General features: G+C 37.5%; 1 protein-coding gene across 4 annotated transcripts in view; it reads left to right on the top strand.

The window, feature by feature from the left end:
• The first annotated feature begins 8,056 nt into the window (after positions 1-8,056).
• The window catches only part of LOC126248930 (uncharacterized), a 129,312-nt gene continuing 111,483 nt past the window's right edge, over positions 8,057-25,885 (top strand). Inside the window, exons 1-6 of one of the 4 annotated variants that reach the window (XR_007545560.1) lie at positions 8,057-8,192; positions 10,782-10,875; positions 13,050-13,201; positions 13,305-13,451; positions 13,572-15,224; positions 15,297-15,579. Coding sequence is in view for 1 of the 4 variants with exons in the window: in XM_049950437.1 (XP_049806394.1) it covers positions 8,094-8,192; positions 10,782-10,875; positions 13,050-13,201; positions 13,305-13,451; positions 13,572-14,144 (1,065 nt within the window). In the remaining 3 variants the exon portion in view is untranslated. Of the gene's footprint in view, positions 8,193-10,781; positions 10,876-13,049; positions 13,202-13,304; positions 13,452-13,571; positions 15,580-25,885 lie in introns of those variants that run through there. The other 3 variants (XR_007545559.1, XR_007545558.1, XM_049950437.1) reach the window with 3 other exon arrangements.

The following is a 25,885-nucleotide window of genomic DNA, read 5'->3' as shown; positions in this document are numbered from 1 at the left end:
TGGAAAAAGTGTGTTCAATCAGAAGGGAACTACTCTGAATGAGACAACACTAAACTTGACTAAAATGTTAAGCAACATTTTTTTTCCACATCAGTCTCATTACTTTATTGTTCCACCTCGTATACATATTGAATGTTATATTGCTTGTGAAAACAATAAACCCAAATTTCAACTGTGACCTGCACCAGCACGATACAAGACAAAAATTCAGATACCATGTAAATAGCCACAGAACAGCTTTATACAGAAAAAAATGCACTTCATGCCAATGCCCTACCAAAAATTTTCACAGGTCTTTCTATTAACAAATTAAAAGACCAGATAAAAAGAATTCTAATTGAAAACCCTTTTTATTCCCTAAATGAGTACTTTATCTTTATGAAAAGTGCTTTGCAAGTGTGTCAAGCACATAGTTTCAAGTATCTCACAACTGATCTAATGTTCATAACAGCAATGTTTGTAACATTGTTATTTGTACATTTCCTAATGGAAAATGCATTAAAATGTAAAATTTACTAACATTGGCAGTCATCAACCACCAGAATCGAGTGCCAATGCAACATGCTATCTTTGAACTACCAAAATCTTTGACATTTCAAATGTGTGCTGCCATTGCAATTTGTTCTTTAGTCTTATTCTGGCACTTGGCATGTGATTGTGTGTTGTGTACAGTGTTCTCAATAAATATAGAGTTTATATACAAAGTGGTGGTCAGGTTTTTAATATGACAATTGTATGACCAGTTCCCCATAATTTAAATGGAAATTTTCTGGCACCACACAATAGGTACAACAATGAGTTCACTTGGGAGCATGTGCCTCAACTAGTTTTTGCACAGTGACACACACTGCAGACAGTTAGGATTATGATTTTTTATGTATGCAAAAAACTGTAACATATAGTACTGGATTATTAGATGATAGCTCTTCGAGCCTTGAAATTATTTACTTCCTCATCAACTTTGTGGACAATGTTATGGCGCCCAGTTACAGATACTGGTGAGACAGACAGACAGAGCAGGTGAAATAAGGAACTAGTAAATGGAGTTGACTTTGTACTATAAGAATTAATGTATTTCACATTATTAGTGACCTAACCAGAAAACCACATCCTCTCTCTATCACAGACCAGAAAACGGTAAAATACAAACAGTGTCTATCTCATGCATCAAACCAGCTTGTCAGCTTGACGAAGATAGAAATTTGGAGGACAACTCCCACTCCCATCCCCAACCCCACTTCCACATCACCACTTGCTACCAGTGTTCCTAACAAACCATGCTTTCTTTCTGGCTCCTATACTGTGTGTGACACTAGTGCATCGTGTCTTCCACTGAGCTTGGAGGTTGCATGTGATGTTGCGTGTGAATGAATCCCTTCACGTTCCCCCCACCACAGTGATTCCACTGACCGGCTGACAGCATCTGACGACACCTGTGTTGCCATCTTCCACGTCAAAATTTCATCCCTTCCCATCCAGGACCTGTCTTTGCAGCTATGTGATGGCACACTGTTCGTCCTGCGTGCACATCAACGCAACTGGATGATTCAATTGGCCACGCCATGCTCCTCCGTGTGTTTGTGATCCCTCCAGATGCAGAGGAGACATCAATCACCACCTCAATTGAGGACAACAGCCATCTCTCTATTCGTGTACCACTCATGGTGCACCACAACCCCACATCATTGGGCCGCCTGATCCCAGTTTCCTGGTATGGCTGCCCGCTCCACCCATGGATGTGGCAATGCATTTTCATCATTAATGCAATGTACACCCATGGGCCCTCTTTCCCCACAACCACAAACCAAGTACAACGCCCACCTCCATTACGACATCTCCCCGTGCTCTGTACTATGGTGGGGGGACGGCTCTGTGAGGCTCATCAACCACTAGAATCGAGTGTCGATGCAACATGCTATCTCTGAACTACCAAAATCTATGACATTTCAAATGTGTGCCCCCACTGCGGTTTTTCCTTTAGTCTTATTCTGGTGCTTAGCATGTGATGGTGTGTTGTGTACAGTGTTATTATTAAATATAAAGTTTATATACCAAGCGATGTTCAGGTTTTTAATATGATGATTGTATGACCCATACCCCATATACACATACAAATCTTTAGTTTTTAACTCATAAACTGACATATTCACAAGAATAATCTGTATCATGTCCCAAAATTACATTATTTCTAAGGATTGTACTTGTTTATTTGATGCTGAATAATAATAACTATTATTATCATTATTATTATTATTAAACTTTTTTGAGCTCTGTGTTTACAAATGTTTTAGACACTTTCAAATCCAGTTCTATTCCCCCAGTTATCTGTGCAGTTTTCTGTACCTAAACTTCGAGATCATCTAAATCTTCTCTGACACATTCTAGTGCTTGACCCTGCCTCTTTATAATTTTATCCAAACAATCTATTTTTTGGTCTAATTTTTCCCGCTGTTTTTCAAGTTTCAAGTTTCTGACTTTGTTTATCCAATGAGTTTCGAAATCATATTAAAAAGGTTGCTATTAAAACCCCATATATTCTCATGACTGAAAATATGAGTTGGTGAACAGATAGCTTCTTTTTCCCCCATGGACCACAATATTTCCACTTGCAGCATCCAGAGAACACTCCCTGTTACGTACAGTCTGATTAGGAGATATAGGAAGCTGAATACAGCAGATAATATGGACCTGGTGACCTCAGCTATGGGCAGCTGGATATGGTGGAAAATATACACTTGGTGCCCTCGGCTGCTAAATTCTGAGGTCAGTAAGTCAATAAATCTTTGTCGTTGCAATATTCCACTTTTAGCATCCAGAGAACATACTTCCTTTATTTCAGTAACAAAACATGAAGCCAGCTTGACTGTCCAAGGGTGAGATATCTGTAACAAAATAGAGCAGAAAATATGAGGTGTGGGTCCTTTGTCTGAAAACAATCAATTATTACAGCTATAGACTATACATGGTATTCAGTTTACTATAGTATGATAAATATAAAAGAAAAGGGGGAAGATGCCCTGTTCAGAGCTAACAAATCAATATTTAAAACTGAAATTTGGCAACAACTTGAATAAACATTTCACTTGCTCGACTGACAGTGCTAACAACATGATTACTTTGGGCAATTGATTATGACTGCATTGGATATACAAATTTGAATAACAATATAGGAAATGTCTGTATATCAGAAGACATAAATTTCTTTAATTTTCCATGAAAGTGAGTTATTGAAAAATATGTGGGGTTGGTGGGCTGGATAGTCTGGATGTGGGTTTCAGGAGCTTTTCCAAACACCACTAGGTGAATACCAGGTTTCAGCAGCGTGGGGTCGGTGTGATGGCCAGCCTCGATGTGAATTTTTGGCAGTTTTCCACATCCCACTAGCAAAATATTGGGCCTGTTCCAATGTTTTGCCTCAGATGGGACCTATGCAAACACTGACAACACTTTCTCACAATTGCAGACAAAATTTGCTCTCTATGTACACAGAATGTGTACACTGTTTCTGCCTTGGGGGATGATTAGGAGTCTAATGACCTTTGCTATTTGGTCTCTTAAAACACACAAACCACATTTGGTTCATATTTCTTATTTAACTCCTACAACCCATTACTACAGTTTTCATGAAGAATAAAATTAATATCTTTTGAACGATAATGTAAAAGCAAAATGTAGCTATATGTGCTTTCTTATTATCTTTCAAGGATGTTCTTTCACCATCTGTAAGGCCCTTTGGTGTCTTTTCAGCCCATTTGCGACTGCTCTCCAGCATGGTTTCCTTTCCATTGTTGTTGTTGTGGTCTTCAGTCCTGAGACTGGTTTGATGCAGCTCTCCATGCTAATCTATCCCGTGCAAGCTCCTTCATCTTCCAGTACCTACTGCAACCTACATCCTTCTGAATCTGCTTAGTGTATTCATCTCTTGGTCTCCCTCTACGATTTTTACCCTCCACGCTGCCCTCCAATGCTAAATTTGTGATCACTTGATGCCTCAGGACATGTCCTACCAACCGATCCCTTCTTCTTGTCAAGTTGTGCCACAAACTTCTCTTCTCCCCAGTCCTATTCAATACCTCCTCATCAGTTACATGATCTACCCACCTAATCTTCAACATTCTTCTGTAGCACCACATTTCGAAATCTTCTATTCTCTTCTTGTCCAAACTATTTATTGTCCATGTTTCACTTCCATACATGGCTACACTCCATACAAATACTTTCAAAAACGACTTCCTGACACTTAAATCTATACTCGATGTTAACAAGATTCTCTTCTTCAGAAACACTTTCCTTGCCATTGCCAGTCTACATTATATATCCTCTCTACTTCGACCATTATCAGTTATTTTGCTCCCCAAATAGCATAACTCCTTTACTACTTTAAGTGTCTCATTTCCTAATCTAATTCTCTCAGCATCACCCGACTTAATTCAACTACATTCCATTATCCTCGTTTTGCTTTTGTTGATGTTCACCTTATATCCTCCTTTCAAGACACTGTCCATTCTGTTCAACTGCTCTTCCAAGTCCTTTACTGTCTCTGACAGAATTACAATGTCATCGGCGAACCTCAAAGTTTTTATTTCTTCTCCCTGAATTTTAATACCTACTCCGAATTTTTCTTTGTTTCATTCACTGCTTGCTCAATATACAGATTGAATAACATCAGGGAGAGGCTACAACCCTGTCTCACTTCCTTCCCAACAACTGCTTCCCTTTCATACCCCCTGACTCTTATAACTGCCATCTGGTTTCTGTACAAACTGTAAATAGCCTTTCGCTCCCTGTATTTTACCCCTGCCACCTTTAGAATTTGAAAGAGAGTATTCCAGTCAACATTGTCAAAAGCTTTCTCTAAGTCTACAAATGCTAGAAACATAGGTTTGCCTTTTCTTAATCTTTCTTCTAAGATAAGTAGTAAGGTCAGTATTGCCTCACGTGTTCCAACATTTCTACGGAATCCAAACTGATCTTCCCCGAGGTCAGCTTCTACCAGTTTTTCCATTCGTCTGCAAAGAATTCGCATTAGTATTTTGCATCTGTGACTTATTAAACTGATAGTTCGGTAATTTTCACATCTGTCAACACCTGCTTTCTTTGGGATTGGAATTATTATATTCTTCTTGATGTCTGAGGGTATTTTGCTTGTCTCGTACATCTTGCTCACTAGATGGTAGAGTTTTGACTGGACTGGCTCTCCCAAGGCCGTCAGTAGTTCTAGCGGAATGTTGTCTACTCCCGGGGCCTTGTTTTGACTCAGGTCTTTCAGTGCTCTGTCAAACTCTTCACGCAGTATCATATCTCCCATTTCATCTTCATCTACATCCTCTTCCATTTCCATAATATTGTCCTCAAGTACATCGCCCTTGTATAGACCCTCTATATACTCCTTCCACCTTTCTGCTTTACCCTCTTTGCTTAGAACTGGGTTTCCATCTGAGCTCTTGATATTCATACAAGTGGCTCTCTTTTCTCCAAAGGTCTCTTTAATTTTCCTGTAGGCTGTATCTATCTTACCCCTAGTGAGATAAGCCTCTAAATCCTTACATTTGTCCTCTAGCCATGCCTGCTTAGCCATTTTGCACTTCCTGTCGATCTCATTTTTGAGACGTTTGTATTCCTTTTTGCCTGCTTCATTTACTGCATTTTTATATTTTCTCCTTTCATCAATTAAATTCAATATTTCTTCTGTTACCCAAGGATTTCTACCAGCCCTCGTCTTTTTACCTACATGATCCTCTACTGCCTTCACTACCTCATCCCTCAGAGCTACCCATTCGTCTTCTACTGTATTTCTATTCCCCATTCCTGTCAATTGTTCCTTTATGCTGTCCCTGAAACTCTGTACAATCTCTGGTTTAGTCAGTTTATCCAGGTCCCATCTCCTTAAATTCCCGCCTTTTTGCAGTTTCTTCAGTTTTAATCTACAGTTCATAACCAATATATTGTGGTCAGAGTCCACATCTGCCCCTGGAAATGTCCTACAATTTCAAACCTGGGTCCTAAATCTCTGTCTTACCATTATATAATCTATCTGATACCTTTTAGTATCTCCAGGATTCTTCCATGTATACAACCTTCTTTTATGATTCTTGAACCAAGTGTTAGCTATAATTAAGTTATGCTCTGTGCAAAATTCTACCAGACGGCTTCCTCTTTCATTTCCTAGCCCCAATCCATATTCACCTACTATGTTTCCTTCTCTCCCTTTTCCTACTGTCGAATTCCAGTCACCCGTGACTATTAAATTTTTGTCTCCCTTCACTACCCGGGTTCGATTCCCGGCGGGGTCAGGGATTTCCTCTGCCTCGTGATGGCTGGGTGTTGTGTGCTGTCCTTAGGTTAGTTAGGTTTAAGTAGTTCTAAGTTCTAGGGGACTTATGACCACAGCAGTTGAGTCCCATAGTGCTCAGAGCCATTTGAGCCTTCACTACCTGAATCATTTCTTTTATCTCATCATACATTTCTTCAATTTCGTCGTCATCTGCAGAGCTAGTTGGCATATAAACTTGTACTACTGTAGTAGGCATGGGCTTCGTGTCTATCTTGGCCACTATAATACGTTCAGTATGCTGTTTGTAGTAGCTTACCCGCACTCCTATTTTTTTTTATTCATTATTAAACCTTCTCCTGCATTACCCCTATTTGATTTTCTATTTATAACCCTTCCGTTCCATACTAGAAACATATATACGGTTACTATCTCGATCTCAGCTACAGTCTCACTAAAACGTGCTCATGAGAAACAGTCGCAGAATAATCGGGAACATATATTATCTCTTTTTACCGGAAGCTATCTTACAGTGCGGGACGCAGGGTACTCAGTAGACCACTTCCTCCCTTTCCTGTTTCAGCCGCTAACGGTTTACAGAAAGAAAGCCTGTTGATAGTTTGTATGTGAGCTCTAATCTCTAAAAATTTTGAATAACGATCTTGTGTGAGAAATGTGTAGACTAGGGGGAAGCAATACGCTGGTTGACTCTTCTAGGAAAGTAACAATCAACACATTGCTGTGTACAATGCCTCTCTTTTAGTGTCTATCAGAGGGTTTAAATTATACAGATTTAATAATGGGTAATAAAGGCCATTTTTCTAGCTACTGTTGTAGGTATGGACCTAACCGTTCATCTTAAATTGCGATGGATTCTTTACAACAAATTTCATTAGCGAGTATAGGCCTACTGTATGTACTGTGACTGCACAGTTAAAATGCCTAGTTCCTTGACGTACGTGGTTGGACATCACATATTATTTTACTGCTCGCTTTTGAGCAATCAGTACTTTCTTTCTCAGTGTCATGTCACCAGAGAAAATTATTCCGTAAGACATCATTGAGTGGAAGACATGCAGACAGGCGGACCCTGATCTAAAGTAGGACAAATGCTGAGAAGAAAAAATATTATACGGATATCAAATTTAAATTTTAATGGAGATTAAATATTATTACAACATAAAATTTTCATGTATTTAGAAATACTGTTACCATGCATTCTTGCAATATTTTGTGGGGGAGGGAGGGAGGTGTCCCATAATTTTTGCTGCTCCATGACCCCAACGAATCTAAATCCGTCACTGGCCACAACTCAAGCAATACGGTGCTTTGGTGTTGACGAGTATGAGTTTGCCAAATTTGTTATGAGAAATCAGTGTAAGCAATGGCAGTATTCAAAATCTTTCCAACATAATTGATCTCTGTACTCGATACTTTACCAGATTTCATCCCATAACGTTATGACACAGATAGTAGGAATACTTATGTGGCTGGTATTACTGAGAATGCATCTACTCTGTTGAAAATAGTAGTTCCAAACATAGTAACTGTAACAGAATTAATGCAGTTTCCACATCACCCAATAGGTAGGCCTACGCAGCCCAGTGAATTACCGTACTGTTTTCAGGGGAAGCCTAACAGACACATCATTGTGGTCCAAAACCACTCGGAAGTGACGTCAAAATGACGTATACACAAACGCGCTCCACACTTGTCGACTGATCGAGATCTGTGGTCGAATCGAGTTAGCGGGAAAGGCGTCTGCTTTGTTCTTCACTGTCATACTGACCGTTGAGTGGTTGTGTTTTCGCTATCGAGTGAAATGTCTCAGGTGTATGAAAACATCTTTCGTGACGCTCTGAAAGATTTCAGAGTTTCAGAGGATGGCCTGATTTCAGGCTATTGTAATTCGTTGGAGGAGGTAATAATAACTTTATGATAGAATTGGCTGGCAAAAATATGCGCCTTTAAAGACATTAGGAACTCTAGAAAATAACTTTTTTTCTGCTGCCAGTTAAGATTTCATTTTAATAAATTTTATATGTCGCTTTCCGCGATCGGATTCCAATTTTTATGTGAGTTTTTTATGTATTTGCAGTTTTTTCCTTGTTTTCGTTGTGAGGTGCTGCATTGTTACATTACCTTTACTGTAACATATACACGTGGAATATTGTAATTAATGATCGCTGTTTAGGAAGTTAATGGCAACTTTGTTTCAAAATTCATCTATGTATTACAGTAAGAGAAACTGAACATTGCAGCAGCTCAAGCGCAAACGTCGTCTCGAGTAAATGGCATAATTTGGAAGACACACACATGAAAATGGGACTCAGGGCCTGGGAACAGTCATGCAAAAGGAAACTAAAAAGCAGTATATTTGCAGCTAATGTCATTGCCAGAGCGTGTGCTCTGCATTCCACATAAAAGTAGCCTTCATTTTCCCAGGAATTTTACGTAGTTCTTTCTAATTGCAGTATCAGCTCCAGTGCATAATTGCACAAATGCATTACTTCTGTTTTCTTTGTGCTGGCACTGAGCTGAATTTCATTGAGGTACTGAATTCAGAGATTAACTAGAAAACTGTCTATGCAGGGATATGGAGCTCTGTAATTAAAATGACTGTAAGACCCTTAGTTTCTCACCAAAGTTTCAGCAAGGTCAGTGACATCAACTATGAAACAACTTTTTTCATCAATAGCACTGTAATGAATGCCATTTTATGTAAATGTTGCAACATGACAATGTTTGGCCTCCCTACTGAATTCTGAGCAAAGGTGTATTGTTGATGGATGCTGAGTGAGAGCTTTTTGTTCAGGATACCATTGCTCAGTAATAACTGTCCACTTAATTAATACATGTTTCAATTATTACCACTGCTTAGGTGGCTGCTTAAGTATGTGTGGATAATGTTGGAACTCTATTGGGATTGCTGGATTATATTGGTAGACAGAGTCTGTCAGGATCTAAAATTTTCTCAGCACCATACTGAAATTTTGATGGTAACGTAAGCTGTTTTAGTCTTTAGAAATGCTCGTTGGTGAATATGGGTCCTCATAGGGTATAGAACGTTATGACACTTTGAAGCCCTCAAAGTTAAACTTCTCTTACAGGTGTTCTTTCACATCTACACTCTTTTCTTATTGCCCTGCTAGATTTTATTTTAATTTCTTCTATTGATCTGGCTTTTACTGGAGATGTTGTTGATGGGAGTGAGTTATTAAGTCATTTATTTATTTTTCTTAGTTTTTCCTCTCACAACATAGGACTTGGGATGAGGCAAAATTTCTTCTGGAGATATTATCTCAGTTCTTCTGCTGGATAGTGTTGACTTCTCGAGGCGGAGAAATGTTGAGGTCTGCATCTATAACCTTGTCAGGAATACCAATAGTAGAAATAGATGGCAAATTATTTTTAAGTTTGGAGTGTATCAGTCAAATAAGCCTTAAAAGTGCTGTATTATTTCTGTTGGTGATAAGGAGGAATTTTGGCTAACCAGCCCAGATCGTGATTGATTTTGCTCTATTTGTCATTAGATAATTTCCTGTATCATACAATAACTTAAGTAAGACTTCAAGACAAGAAGTCATAGCTTATGGCTTGTATGATGTGGCAGAGTATGCAAAATTATGCTGTTTTTTTTTCATATGATGATTATGCAGAATCATAAGTTGTGGTCTTTGAGGGGAGTGTGTCATGTACATAATGGAAGTTTCATGAATTCTGTGAGCAATTCGTCGTATCATGCTCTCTTTCCCAGGTCTTTGTCACAGATTTCAATCCTTTTGCAAATTAATGTGCCAAGATGCTTGCAGATTTTGTGATTAAGCTTAATGGATGTTGTATTGAAGTAATGTAGTCAGAGGTCTTCCACTTTTGTTAAGAGTTTGACAGCTGAAAACTGATATTTTTCAATTGTAGGAGAGAAATCTTTTTGTAATTTTTACAAAAACTTTTTCATGGATGTATTAACCAGTTTCAACTTTCATCAGTTGTACTGGATAGTTTTGATTGGTGATTGTCTTATTCTTAGTATATAAAACCTGGAATTCGTAATATGCATAATTATTATGCTTAATAATGCTTTTGTTGTCATAAGGCAAGGCGTGCTTGAAATGAGGTTAACTGAAGCACTGATCAGTTAACCCCAAAACTAGGTCATTAAACTTCATGTGCACTTGGAAAATATTTTTCATCATCATAATCACAACTGAAAGAACATTTTATGGTCACAATTTTAACTGAAGTCAACAGTAACATAATTTGTGTTCAGTGAATAACAATGGAATAAAAGCAAAAGAGCAAACAAATGAACTCCCAATTTTGTTAACTCATCCATGGTTAATAACATAACACTTACTTTAGCTGTCAAAAACATCAGATGTGATGAAAGGCTGTGTACATTAAATAACTGAATTTTGTAAAGCCTAAAATTTCCCTCTTCATTCATGTTTCCCAGTTAACCTTCAGTGTAGTTACCCTCAGTTTATGCTACTGGTCACTTTATTCTCAGGTAGAAACACTTCTCAATCAGCTGAAAACTGTGGGGTTTTCATACTGCGTGAGAAGTAGTCGTTTTAAAGAGCCATCTTCAGATGTTATGAAAAGTAAGTGAACTGCTGCATTAATTACTTTCTGTGGTTTACCATTTTACTTCATATATGTATACTTGAAGGAAGAACTTAGTTTGCTGGAATTAGGGATAGTATGTATAGGCTACTTTAAATGGACATTCCTTTCTAAGCTGCACTAACAATTGATGGAATTGACTCTTTTTGTTATTGTTAATAGTTGTTGTGATATGCAAGGCAGAATTGTATTAATTATTTTCCTCTGTGTTGTTGACTTGTTTGTCATTTATCCATTTTCACAGCCATACACTCAGTAATGTTTACACACTTGCATTTGATAATAGGCTGATTAAAATTATTTGTTGGTTGACAATTCCTGTCGGAGCTGGTTTCCTCCAATCAGAGTGCTGAATGCGTCAGGTCTCTGTTCGCCATTTCCTGACTGCCACAACAGCTGATCAATCCACTTCCATTTTCTTGTCCGACTTCCTTTCTTGATGTGTTTGAACGCCATGCAATCATTTGCTGCCTTCAACCAGATTGGCCTTAAACAACATTTTAAGACAGTAGGCATAACTACGTATCCTTATAATATCTTTATGGTGCTAGAGCTAGCTTTAGCATCGTAACATAATGTGAAAGGCTGATCTGGTTGAAGGCAGCACATGATCGTTGGGACCAAATAATCTTAAATTAGTGTAATGTAGAGTGGTGGCATAGTGCAACGGATAAGAAACATTCCTGATCCATATAAAGTTGTGGATTTGAGTCTTGACAGATTCTTTGATATTTTTATACCAATATATTATCAAAATTACTTCATTATTTTTATTCAGTTAACAGGTTTGGATGCAGTTTTATTTCTAACACTCTGCTGTGTCATTTTCGACATTGTATTTACTTTTTAATTCCTTGTATTTCTTCTTCATATCATTATTTCATTTGAAATCAGCTTGTCACCTATAACATGTAACTGAATACAAACCAGGACTGCTCATCAGTTGGTAATTTGGCAGTCCATGCAGCTTGTGTGAGGACAGTTTCAGGTGCCATAATTAATGAAAGGAAGAAATTAGTTTGCTTTTAGCACTGAAATACAATTTTTTTCCCTTGAGTTTGCTTATAGAGAATAGCTTCAGCTAGTTTCCTGCCACATGCTTAGTGTTGGATGTTTCACCATCAAGCCAGGCCAGGCAACAGCATTAGGTGTGAGGCTCTGCTGCGACTGCCCGTGGTCAGTGTATTAATTGTTGTGAACAAAGTATGATTAACAGTTCTTCTGTAGAATGCTGACAGCCATTTTCTAGGATATATTGCACATCATGTTATGGTTAGGTTATCAAATGAGTTTAAATTCTGGGCTATAAAATGTCGTATCTGCCACAGTTATGCCATTGGTCACTCCAAAACCAGTTGTCAGCAGAGCATGTCATATTCATGTTATTTCATAATGGTCACTTCCAACACTGCACAGAGTTAAATGTATACGTCTCCCATCCTTTCATAATCCCAACCTGTGCTCTGCCTCTACTGAGCTAAACCTACTTTTTTTAACATGAAAATTAAATTGAACGGCACTTGCTGAGTGACCTGCTCTGTTTGTTGCCTATAATACAGCAGCAGCCGATGTGCTAACACTTTAGCAACAAGTGACAGATGCCAACTAACAAATAATTTTAATGAATCTATACTGCTGTGTTCATGTTGAAATGGTTTCTATGGTTTTCGATAATTGTGCTGTTGATATGTAAAACAGTAGTCAGCTCATTGCTCCTATTGACAGGCATGTTTAGCTTTATTGTCTTCCGAGTTAAGTTTATTTTTTGTAATTCCACATTTATAGTAATCACATTTTTCTACATAAGTGTTCTTCACATCTCCTTTGTTTACAAAGAATATTAATTCCACATTTATTGGAACCACAATAAAGCACTTCAGTTGCCCGAAATCAGTATGGTATCCTCATTGCACATGGCAGACAGTTCCATTTCTTTGCTAGATACAATAGGTGTGACATCCTGTAAAATTTTGCTCCAGTACTATGTAAAGTAGATAGACAATCTGCTTCCATCAGTTCAGAACTTTGACAATACCTGTCAAATGAATGAAATGTTTTCTCACATTGTATTTAGTTAATTAACAATAACATATGTGAATTATTTAACAATAACAATGTTTTTTGTCTGTGAGAAATATATTAACTGTTCCAGGTAAAACAAAGCATTTCTTCAAGCAAATGCAGGGACATGTCCCTATCCCCTTTTTTGGTTGTGCATTTGCAGTGGCGAGTGTGTGGTCGAGGCACTGTGTTTTGGGGCCAAAATACTATAAAAGTAAAGAGTCTAGTGTACCTGAACACTTGGTAATATCATGCTGTGTTAAGATATACTTACTTTCCATAAAACAAGTTCGTTACAGGGAAAGTTTATTAAATAAATTTTATAGTATTTCTTTACCCTCTTTAGGAAGACCATGTGACTCCTCGTAAGAGACTGAGGATCATGGATACTAGAAAATCCAACTGCCCAGCAACTTTAAATATGAAGTGTATAAGGGTGTATCCTGATTACAGTATGCACTCAGCAACTGAACACAGGGATACCAAGGCAAAAGTAAGTATCCAGTTTGGGTTCTCCTTGGAGAAAATTTTACATGATAAGTTGACGATATACTTTAAAATCTGTTGTTTTTAATGCTCTTAATTAAATAATTGATAAATTTTTGTCTTACAGGTTCTTGCAAGTCTACAGAAAGATTTGGCATTGCCATGCCCGCCTAAGAGCTATTTACGTTATTATTTGACTGCTTCCCCAGCAAGTGCACACACACATGCTACTGAAAGTGTTGAAGCAAGTGGGTACATACATCCTTCACTTGTAAAGGAAGTCAAAAACTTAGTACTCAGTGGCATGACATCTCTCAAAGTCATTAAGTTGGCTCTAGACAGATTTGTTGAAATCAATTTCACTGGGACACACATACCAGGTCAAATGAATACTACCTTTTACCCCACAGAGAAAACTATTTACAGTCACATTTATCGGACCCTTTATGGTACAAATAAAGTATTGTTTGACGAGACTAGACTGCAGAATCAGGTTGATGAGTGGCACAAAGACTCAAGCAATCACATGATTTATTATAGACATTGTACGGGAGCCAATGGAGAAGGGAAACCATTACTTTTTTGCTATCAGAGCAGTTGGCAGAGAGATCTTTTGAAGAAGTATGGGGGTAGTTGTTTGTTAGATGCAACATACAAAACAACAACATATGATATTCCTTTATTTTTTATAGCTGTGTGAAGAGTAATGTGGGCTATTTGGTTGTCGGTTTGTTTTTCATTCAGATTGAAAATGCAAGGTCCATTCATGAAGCACTAGACATTTTCAAGGACTGGAACAAGGATTGGAATCCCCTCTATTGGGTTACTGATTTCTCGGAGTCAGAGATAAATGCAATTGAGCAAGCATTCCCTCAGACAAAAGTTTACTTGTGCCTTTTCCATCGAAAACAGGCATGGGGAAGATGGTTGAAAAAAAAAGGATAATCTACGTGTACCAAATGACATGAAGACATTTATGGATATGTGGCAAGAAATTTCAGAATCACCAACAGAGAGAGAATTTAGAGATCGCGTAGCAGAGTTGCGAACGCATGAGGTTTCTCGGAGAAATGAGCGTGCATGGCCATACTTTCAACAGCAATGGCTAACGGTATGTGAAAGATGAGTGAAAGTGTATAAGGACAAGGGCAGATTTGCAACTATTGACACTACAAATGGAGTTGAAGCCATGAACAAGATTGTAAAACATTTTTTCCTAAAACACAATTCAGACAGGACTTTAACTGGGGTTACTAAGGTTCTAATAAACCAGTTTCTTCCAAGCCTAATTAGAAAGTACTGTCTGCAGAATTCTGCCATCAAAGCTTATAACAAAGATGTTCCACTGTTTTTGCATAAAAAAACAAACTAGTTTGTGAAACATGTCATGCAGTGATATGCATCAGCAAAAGTTGAGTTAACTGCAAGATCAGTGAGTAGGAGATCGGATGGTTCATTTTGTGTGGAGAGTGCAAAGTCCAAAAACTGTAATTATGTTGTAAACTTTGATATACCAGATTGCACATGTGAAGATTTTCGAAGATATAAATACCCATGCAAGCATTTCTGTGCAATCTTTATTTTTTACCCAGAGTGGGGTTTTGATAAAATGCCAGAAAGTTATAAGACTAGTCCATTAATCTGTCTTGATGAAATGTATGGGGTGGGCTTTAGAAGTGGCTCTTCAGTAATTTCAAATGAAGGCAGTAGTAGTGACGAAGCTGTTGAGGAGGCAGTTGAAGCAGCTGAGGAGGCTGTCGAGGTTGAGGAGGCTGTCGAGGTTGAGGAGGCTGTCGAGGTTGAGGAGGCTGTCGAGGTTGAGGAGGCTGTCGAGGTTGAGGAGGCTGTCGAGGCAGCAAATACAGATGGTGTTGTTCAATCCCAGAATATTCTTTTGCAGCAGTTTGAAGCAAGGGAGCTGTGTAAACAGGTTTATAATCTCACATACAACTGCAGCAACAGCGAAACATTACAAAAAGTACTTGAATCACTGAGCAACTGTGTGCAAGATTTGCAATTAGCAAATCCTGAAGTTGGTGGTCTCCCATTGGCAGTGCCATCAACTTCCAAACAATAGCGAAGAACGATGCCAAAAGCCTTACAAGATCTGTCTTAAACACATTGTAACTTCCCATTTGAAGGGTAAGAAATGACGGTTTATTTGAATTTTAGATAGCTCTTTGTCTATGTAAAATACAAATAAGCTCCGTCATTTCTGATCCTCGAGATGGAATGCTATGAGGTCTTTATGTTGGTCTCTGCTTTTAAACATTGTTGCACATTTGAATTTCGAAGTAGCAGTAGATAAAATATTATAAAAAAGGATAGTTTCTACATTTGTGTGTGTGTTTGTGAGTGAGCGAGTGTGCGCGCGCGCTTTTGAAAAGGCCCTTGTTGCCCGAAAGATAAGTCCGACAGTCTTTTTGTTGTGCCTTTCTGTGACTCAGCATCTTCACCATTTGGTGAGCAGCAACTACTACCCTTTTCATAATATTGTTACATTCCATCCTGGATTTTTCGTTGTTCATCAGAGAAAAGATTTTTCTGAGGAATTAAACTAGATGGTAGTGTAGAACTTGCAAACTTTTTAAAATATGAAGTAGAAGATTTTAACTTTAAATTAGTTTAATTCAAATATGGGACAATGTTGAGAATCGAAAAGGTGGAAAAAATAAGATAAATATTAGTGGCATTGAGATGTCGTATGACTGATGGAGGAAAGATTTTGCATTTCTTTTTCCAAGTAAGAATGCACTTGCTCTCACTTGCTTCAATACATGTCTAGTGATTCACGTGAAACAGAGAAAAAGATAGACTGCCCTGTTAATGAACATGAGATTGTCCAGTATCACTCTGACAGAAGAGTATGGTGTTTCCTTGATATGGTATCTGGTCAGCAATGTCATTGGGACCAAATGAAGTAAGTATTGACTTTTTTTATTTGCTTTGGAAGCTTAATGTGTATCAGTTACCTACATATTGGATATCTACTACCTTGGTTCCAATGTTCTTAATAACTTTGCAGAGTTACTGCAGATACCACACAGAAGCAATTACTGTTACTGGAATACCAGTAATGTTTATTAAATTCAGTTGTAAAGTAGTTCTGGGCATTGCAGCTGGTGAGCAATGTCATTGGGCACCAAAAGAAGTGAGTACTAAATTTTGGAATTGTGCTTTGAAAACATGTGTATCAGTTGTCTTCATGTTGCATAACTCAATTACTTGTTGTTAATTTATTTGTTAGGTTCAGTTATGATGGATTTCTGGCCTTCAGTCCATGGGAAAATTCACACCAGATTGCATCAAGACTGTTATATTCCAAGGATATCTTGGAAGATTGATAGTATTCCTGAACGAAAACAATCCATATAGTATTTCAAGTGTGTATCAAACTGCCATTTGTTGTGGCACATAAATGTTTGCAACTTGATTGTAATTTTTGAACAGTTTCTCAACAATCCAAGAATTTCTTGTAATGAGAAGTAGACATTGTTGCTTGGGTAAAGGAAATACAAATCACGGTCAATATAACTACCTTATTAACTCTCCACAGAGAAATATTTTTCACTACTGCTACTTAAAAATTCAAATGTGTGACAGTTTGCTTACAGAACTTGGCATAAAGATCTCCCTTATTTGTATTTTTTAGGTAGCTCTTATTGTTTGATCCTTCAAATGGAATGCTATGATGTCCATGTGATCTATTCCTTAGTAGTTAATTATCCATTAAGGCACAAATATATGAACATTACAATGAGAGGGGTCTTTATGCCAGGCCCTGTAAAAGTAATGGCATCTTACTTTAATATTATTGTTGGGAATTTGATGGCACAGCTGTGGGGAGACCACAAATTTCAGGGTTTGCTAACTGCAAATCTGGCACACAGTTGCTGAGTGATTCAAGTACTTTTCATAATGTTTCACTGTTGATACAGTTGTATGTGAGATTATAAACCTATTTGAACAACACCTTCACTTCAAATTGCTGCAAAGAAATGGTTACGGTATCAGTGTGATGCTCTATATGTGTTTCCTCAACTGTGTCCTCATTGCTACTGTCTTCATGTGAAATTACTGCGGACACACTTCTGAAACCAAACCTGTACATCTTGTGAAGACAGATTAATGGGCTATTCCTGCAGCTTTCTGGTATTTTATCAAAACCCCACTCTGGATAGAAAATAAAGATTGCACAGAAATGCTTGCATGGGTATTTATATATCTCAAAATCTTCACATGCGCAGTTTGGTAGAGCAAAGCTTACAACATAATTAGTCTTTGAACATTGTACTCTCCATACAAAACATTGTCCAAGTTCGCATTCACTAATCTTGCAGTTAATTCAACTTTCCCTGGTGCATATCACTGCATGACATGTTTCACAAACTTGCTTTTTAAAAAAAAAAATGAAATAACAGTGGAACATGTCTGTTATGATTTGATGGCAGAATTCTGCAGACAGTACTTTCTAATTAGGCTTGGAAGAAATTGATTTCTTATATCCCTAGTAGCCCCATTGAAGGTCCCATCTTTGTTCCATTTTAGGAAAAAAAATGTTTACAATCTTGTTCATGGCGTCAACTCCACTTGTAATTTCAATGGTATCAAAATTGCCCTTGTCCTCATAAGCTTCCACTCACTTTTCATGTATCAATAGCCACTGCTGTTAAACGTACGGTGATGCATATTCGTTTCTCTGAGAAGCCTCACTATCTCTTCTGTATGATCTGTAAATTCTCTGTTGGTGATTCTGAAATTTCTTGCCACATGCCCAGAAATCTCTTCGTGTCATTTGGTATTTACTCAGCCATCTTCCTCAAACCTGTTTGACTGAAAAGGCACAAGTAAACTTTTGTCTGAGGATATGCTTGATCAGTTGCATTTGTCTCAGATTATAAGAAATCAGTAACCCAGTAGGTGGGATTCCAATCCTTGAAAATGGCTAGTGCTTCATGAATGGATCTCGCATTTTCAACTTGAATGAAAAAGAAAACCAAATAATCCACATTACTCTTTACAGCTATAAAAAAATAAAGGCATATCATGTGTTGTTGTTTTGTATGTTGCATATAACAACTATCCCTGTACTTCTTCAAAAGATCTCTTTGCTAACAGCTCTGACAGAAAAAAGTGATGGTTTCACTCCTCCATTGGCACCTATACCATGTTTGTAATAAATCATGTGATTGCTTTATTCCTTGTGCCACTCGTCAGCATGATTCTGCAATCTAGTCTTGTCAAACAATGCTTTATTTGTACATTACAAGGTCCAATATGTGTGAATATAATTTTTTTCAGTGGGGTAAAATGTAGTGTTCATTAGACCTGGTACGTGTGTCCCAGTGAAATTATCAATAAATGTATCTAGAGCCAAATTATTGGCTGTATGATGTCATTCCATCGTGCACCTGAATTTGTATTTCCTTTACAAGCTATTGTTAGGATGTGTGTGTGCTGATTTGCTGGAGAAGCAGAGAGATAGCGTTTCAGCTATCTTTGAGACAGTTAAAGGAGGTGCTTTAGAAATGAGTGTCCTGATTGATATGAAAAACAGTTTTCAAATTTTCTGTACAAACTATAAACAGTTCCTCAGTTGGTGTTGTGGAAGAGATTGCCATAGCCACAGTATTGATCCACTGTCAGGTGGTAAACCTAGGATTTCCTTCCAGTATGAGCCAAGTGAAGTAAAACTGTGGTTGGAGAAATGTTTTATATTCTTAAACTGAGTATTTGTAACCCATTATGGTGGATTGCAGTTCATGTGTCAACACTTAAAAATGTTTAGTTCTTCACTGATGACACTTGATACAATTTCAATTTTTAAGGCTATTCTGTGTCAAGTTAAATTTTGAATTATCCATTTAAGCTTATTTTTTGCTGTGTGGCAGATGGATTTATGTTCATGTGATATTTTTAACGTTGATTGTAGTAAGGTGTAATAATATGTAAATGCCCAATAAAATAGATTGATATTTATATTTTTTGTTTCTGTATAATAATTCTGTAGCTTGGTGACCTGAGGTGTGTGTGTGTGTGTGTGTGTGTGTGTGTGTGTGTGTGTGTGTAAGATGATATCATTTCATGGGAAATGTGGCAATAACAGATCAGCAATTGTGTGCAGAATATACCTAATTATCAACACCTGTAAGCAGCTAAAGGTCTGGATTTCAGTATAATTTCATTCTGAGAGAGCTGCAAGATCACCAATGGTATCTGTACAGATACCAGCTTCATATAAATTAGTAAGGTTTTTACTGACTATTATTCACCAAAGCTGACAAAACAGGCTGCATTCAGTAGTAGTACTACATAATGGTGATACTTCAGTACAACTTTGAACCCTTTAAGTGGTTTAGATCAGCAGGAGCAAAGTATATTCTTCAAGGTATGTTTCACATGCAACTAAGAAACCTTTGCCTTGAATGTCATGTGATTTTGCACTCTGCTGCTAAGTTTTCCTTTTAGATTTATTAAATTTCTTAAAGAGGCTTCTGTTACAAACACTAGCAATCCACATAGGTGACGTGTGACTGATATTCCTTATGTATCACAACCTTATTTCAGTTTCACTCTGTTGTTGCTGGTAACTGTTGTGATGGAAGAGTTGATTTGTGCCACATTAAGGAAGATTAAGAAAAGTCATTTACAAACTCGTGAAAAGGAGGCAGGGTTCCCCAAAAGTATAAAGGTTGCCATAAGCAGTCACTTTTGTTGGATTAAGTTATTTCCATATCCTTTCTGGATATTTCAGCCAGCTGCATCCTATTGTAGAGATAGACTAACCAAAAACCTTAGTGTTATATGAACAGAGCAGAAAAAACTTTATTAAATACACAAAGGACTGGTAACTACCTTCATGTATGGACCACTTTCCGAAAAATACACTGTGTCAAGGCATTCAGATTGTACATATTCTTTCTGAATATTTTTATTGTAGCAGGAAGAATGGGGATTGTTTAAATTACCTTTAACCTAAGGTACATAAGATTGTGTATAAAATTCATCAAAAGAGTAAATACGGGCTCTTACTTAAACTGTTTACTATAACAAGAGAAATTAGAGTACAATATTATAAGAGACAGATGAAGACTAGGTGGGAGATAGACTAAGAGAATAATTTCACATGGTGATGAAAGACCTGCACCCAAACAAGGCACCTGGAGTAGACATTCCCTCACATTTGTGGAGATCCTTCAGACAGACAGCCAAGTCGAACTATTTCATGTGGTATGCAAGATAAGAGACAAGTGAAAAACCTTCAAGTTTCAGAAGGAAGTAATAATTCCAAGAAAAGCAGGCACTGAAAGTTGGAAATATTACAGAACTATCAGTGTGGCAAGTCATGGTTGTAGTTTGACACAAATTAAGTAAAGAATAGTGGACAAACTGGTAGGTGCCAACTGACCTCAGGAAACATTACTTTGGTATCTGGGAAAAAGTAGCAACACATGAGGCAGTATTGGTCCTATGAAAAATCTTACAAGAGGATATAGAGAAAGCTTTTGACACTGTTGGCTGGACTATACACTAGGAAATTCTGAAGGTAGCAAGGATAAAATACAAAGACTAAAATTTGCACACTGATGTAACAGTATGTGTAAAGACATGAAAAGTGTGCAGTCCTTGGGAAGGGAGTGAGACCGGGAGTGAAGTATTGTAGAAGGTGAAACCACGACTTGCAGATGTATGTTTAAAGGGGTGTTGTTCCTGTTGCAGAGGAATTAATTTAGTGTACAATCCTTACTGTGATTTGTATTACCAATGTTTTGAGGGGAATGGAAATATTAAAGTAACGGTATACAAATTCAACAAAGGTTTTTTAACTAATGAGTATCATCTTCAAGCTCTGATTCAACATGCATTTAAAATGCTTGGCTGTATATCATGACACTGTCTGTAGCTCTTGCCAGTTCATTACACACAATTCGAAGATTCAACAGTGGAACAAAAGACCTGACATAAAAGTAGTGTTCATTGAGCGATTGGATATGACAATTGTTCTATCCTGACAATATTTTACATATAAATTATAGCCATACGAGTTGATTATCAATTGAATTGGGTGTACACAGGTATGATCAACATAATAAACCCATAATAAATATCACTGGTATCTTTAAGTACTCATCTTAGCAACTGAAACGGCTACACATCTATGCTGATAACTGAAGCCATGTTTAACATCCTCAGATGTATTTTACTACATTAGATTCAGTTCTCATTCTATAGACCCAAAAATGAGATGGGTTTCTTGGATATGGAATATGTCAAAGTACAACATAAAAAACAAAGACCATCTGAATATAACACTTCACTGATCACATGTCAGGACACTTTAAAGATATGTGAATACATAACAGATAAACTGGGACTGCCAACGTTCACAGAATTAATACACGCAGAATGAAACAGTTATGCACTTTTAACAAATTTATCATACACACAACACCTAATCTTAACTGTTGTAAAACCAAATCTAAGACATTTTTACTCAAGCTGGTCGAACAGTCCCTGTTAAGATATTCATTTATAGAGGAGCTGCCTGCCTAAAAATCTTTCAAACTCTGTTTAAACTGTGCTGTTTCTGAAACAAACTTTTTAATGGTAGCTGGCAATTTATTGAAAATGTGTGTTCCCGTAAACTGGACTCCTCTTTGGACCAAGGTAAGCAATTTTAGGTCTTATTGTTCCTAGTATTTTACTATGTGCTGAGCTATTGTCTAGAAATAAACATGTTATTTGCAACCAATTTAAGGGATAAATATACTGAAGCATTGGTTAGAATAACCACTTCCTTGCTCAGATCTGTACATGATTATATGGAATTTACAACACAATTGAGTCTTATTACATGCTTCTGCAGTCTAAAAACTTTTGCTCGGTTTGACGAGGTACCTCAAAATATGAAAGCAAATGAAGTAAGCAAGTTTTTTTTCTCATGTGCCAACAAAACAAACTTAGCATCTGGCAATTTAACAGATGAGGTCATTACTGTAGACAGGAATAAACAACAGATTCAAGATGGAACCTTGAGGAGCACCACATGTAATTACTTCCCAATCAGACGAAGACTATTTGCTTACTCTGCATGTATTTGCAGTGACACCCTTGTTTCCTTTTAGTTAGGTCAGACTCTAACCATTTTGCAGCACTGCCAGTGACATCACAATATTCTAATTCTCTTGAGAGAAAGCTGTGATTCATAGTCAAGGGCTTTTGACAGGTCACAGAGAATGCCAGTAGCCTCTAACTTGTTTTCTTATGAATTATTCCCACTGTATGTGCGAATACCCTTCTCTATATCAGTAAGCATAAGGAACCCAAACTGTGACTTGGATGATATATTGTTTGCAGTCGGATGCTTAAGAAGATGCTTAGACACAACCTTTTCAAATATTTTTGAAGACGCCAGCAAAAGTGAAAATGATCAATAATTTGATAGCATCTCTTTAACGCTCTTCTTGTACAGAGGCTTAACTTAGGCATATTTTAGCCAGCCTGGAAATGTTCCACTGATAAGAGATTGATTACACAAATAATTTGAGGTACAACTCAACTCACATGAATACACTTTGAAAAACTTCACTAGAATACTTTAAGGATTTTATGATGGATGCTGCTACTTAGGGAGAAGTGAGTGTCATTTCCATTTTACTGAAGTTATTTGTAGGGAGTGGTCTCAGATGTTCAATTGCACTGTTAACTGAACCTGATAACTTGAAGCTGTCAGTAACAGATACAAAGTACTGCACCTATTTAAGAAGTTTGCAACACTACATGCATTTGTTACCAATGTCTCATTTACTTTAATTTGAAGTGTTACAGGAATTTTCAAAATTCAAAACCTGTATGTATCACAGCATCAACAACAAGTTTAAATAACACATGGCTTTATCTCAATAGGAAGTCAGACTGCTACTTAATTTACAGATGGCAGCAGAAATGATTTTCTTTCAGTGTTATCTGTAAGGCAAACAGTAGCCTGTCTTCCTAATCACAGTTAATGTAACATAGCTGTTACTGTAGTCTCTTTAAATTTGGTCGTCTTGTCAGACTGTAGTGTATCAGATTATCTTATCATTATTTACAGGATACCAGATGCATTAGTAAAACAAGTGTTTTATGGAGACAATTTCTTAATCGAAACTGTGTAGCACAATAAATACCTTACATCTCTCAGTATTTGAACATCTGAATCAAATCTACAGTTACTCTGCATTATGTGGTGCAAAATGTAAATGTACTGTGATACTGGAGGGGTGCAGAACTAATTTTTATATGCTCTCACAGTAAGAATGGTTACAAGAATGCTTTATGGAAAGCTTCATAGCGTTCTGTTGTTTGTAAATTTTTAGTAAAATTTTCCAAAACTGAAGTCACAGCCACATGAGAAGAAAGTCCACATGACCTGGATTCATATACAAAATGAAATATTTCATTCAGCTATGAATTGTGCATAGTTAAATTGCCAGGAAAGTGGAAATAATGTGAAAGGTTTAAGACAACACTCTTTGTAGGCCTAACACAGCCTGTCATTTACTCTTCTTTCTTGCTGAGTGAGCTATGCACCCCACAGCAAACTGCCTTGTTTCTTATGCAGTCAAGTTATTTACCCATTCTTCTTAAATCATATATAGTTTTTGTGTGACACTGCATGGCACAACACACAAGTATTCTTACTAATTTAACTGTGTGATAATGAACACAGGAAGTAGTTTTTAAAGAATTTTATGTTGCCCTTGGAGGTTTCTTTCATGATCCTTTAAGGCCGCTTTTGCATGATCAAAATTCATTTGTATGATCATAGAAACTATTATTCATATAAAAGATTAGCTGTCCTACGTATAGCCAAACAACTACCCCTTAAATGTATAACAAAGCCTGCTTCTTCTGAAAAGTTGTTTTCACAATTAACTGAGAAGACGACAAAAGGCATTAACTTCCCGTGAGGCATAATTTAGAAAACATATATATATTTTTTAACGCAAGTAACAGCTGTTGGTAAACCAATATTTCATTATAACTGCACTGGAATCTTACGTATCCCAGGAAACGAAAATTTATAGCCTTATCACGACACTATTCTTAACAGTTTGTTTTTTCCCCCAGTATGAGCTGCGTACTCGACAACAAATGCTATTTCTCGTAAGCAATGGCAATGTTTAGCTTCTCTCAGCGGTTATACATGATGGTTTATGGAATGTGTAACGGAAATACTGCATTTATTATTTAGGTGTATAACATTTTATGCTACCTATTTGGTCCTCGACAGAATAAGCAGATCAATCACAGCATGGTCAAGAAAAAGGTAAAATCCGATAAGCTGAGAATCCGTACGATTTATTTACTTCTGCGTAATTTATAAATACATTTCCATTTCTCCGCTACAGTTTACGTGCGATAACAGCCACCTTTCTTTCACATTACGGTCACATATCAGCGGATCACACTCGTTTCAGGACGATTCAGCAGACACGCACCGACGTTTTAACATACACACCAGTGTGGTCCGAAAACTTTCACGTAACTCGACTCTACCACGGATCTCGATACTCGACAAGCGTGCAGCGCGTTTGCTTATACGTCATTTTGACGTCACTTCCGAGTGGTTTTGGACCACAATGATGTGTCTGTTAGGCTTCCCCTGGCGCTACAGTCTGGAACCGCGCGACCGCTACGGTCGCAGGTTCGAATCCTGCCTCGGGCCTGGATGTGTGTGTTGTCCTTAGGTTAGTTGGGTTTAAGTAGTTCTAAGTTCTAGGGGACTTATGACCTCAGCAGTTGAGTCCCATAGTGCTCAGAGCCATTTGAACCATTTGAATCTATAGTCAAGTTTCAGTCTACGCCCAATAAGATTAGCAAATTCCTGTACATAGCCATGAAGATAAATGTATAGACACTTTTGTCAAGTATCAGAGATATATGTGAGAATACGATTAATGTACCAATACCAAAGGAACTTCAGATTGTTAATCGTAAATAGCATCCAGAACCAAGTTAAGTAATTTTTATGCTTGTTATTATTTTAATAAATGTATGTGAGAATTAATCAAGTTCTGTTTAAAGTTGGTCACCGCCAATCTGCTACTCTAAGCGTGCAAGTGGCATTTCTATCGTCTGACCTAACAGCAGAAGATAAACGTGCCACGATAAGACCACGAGACATATTGCTGACACTCGCCTACTTCGTTAGAGCGACAAGGCAAATAATCTGAAGGTGTGTGTACTGGAGGTCTTACAGTACGCACACCACAACTGCTCTGTTTCGCAAAAGACACGGATATCCCGGTTAGCACTAAAATGCACCCCCATCAGGGTTCGTCTCATAAATTTCAAAGACACGCCTGCGACCCTGTCCCAAACACAGTCGACAGACACATTCTCACAATTGTACATACTGGCTCAAATGGCTCTGAGCACTATGGGACTCAACTGCTG

This window comes from Schistocerca nitens, chromosome 3 (assembly GCF_023898315.1).
Source record: "Schistocerca nitens isolate TAMUIC-IGC-003100 chromosome 3, iqSchNite1.1, whole genome shotgun sequence".
Taxonomy (NCBI): Eukaryota; Metazoa; Arthropoda; class Insecta; order Orthoptera; family Acrididae; genus Schistocerca; species Schistocerca nitens.
Note: the sequence above shows the minus strand (reverse complement) of the source record. Positions and strands in the feature narration are given on the sequence as shown.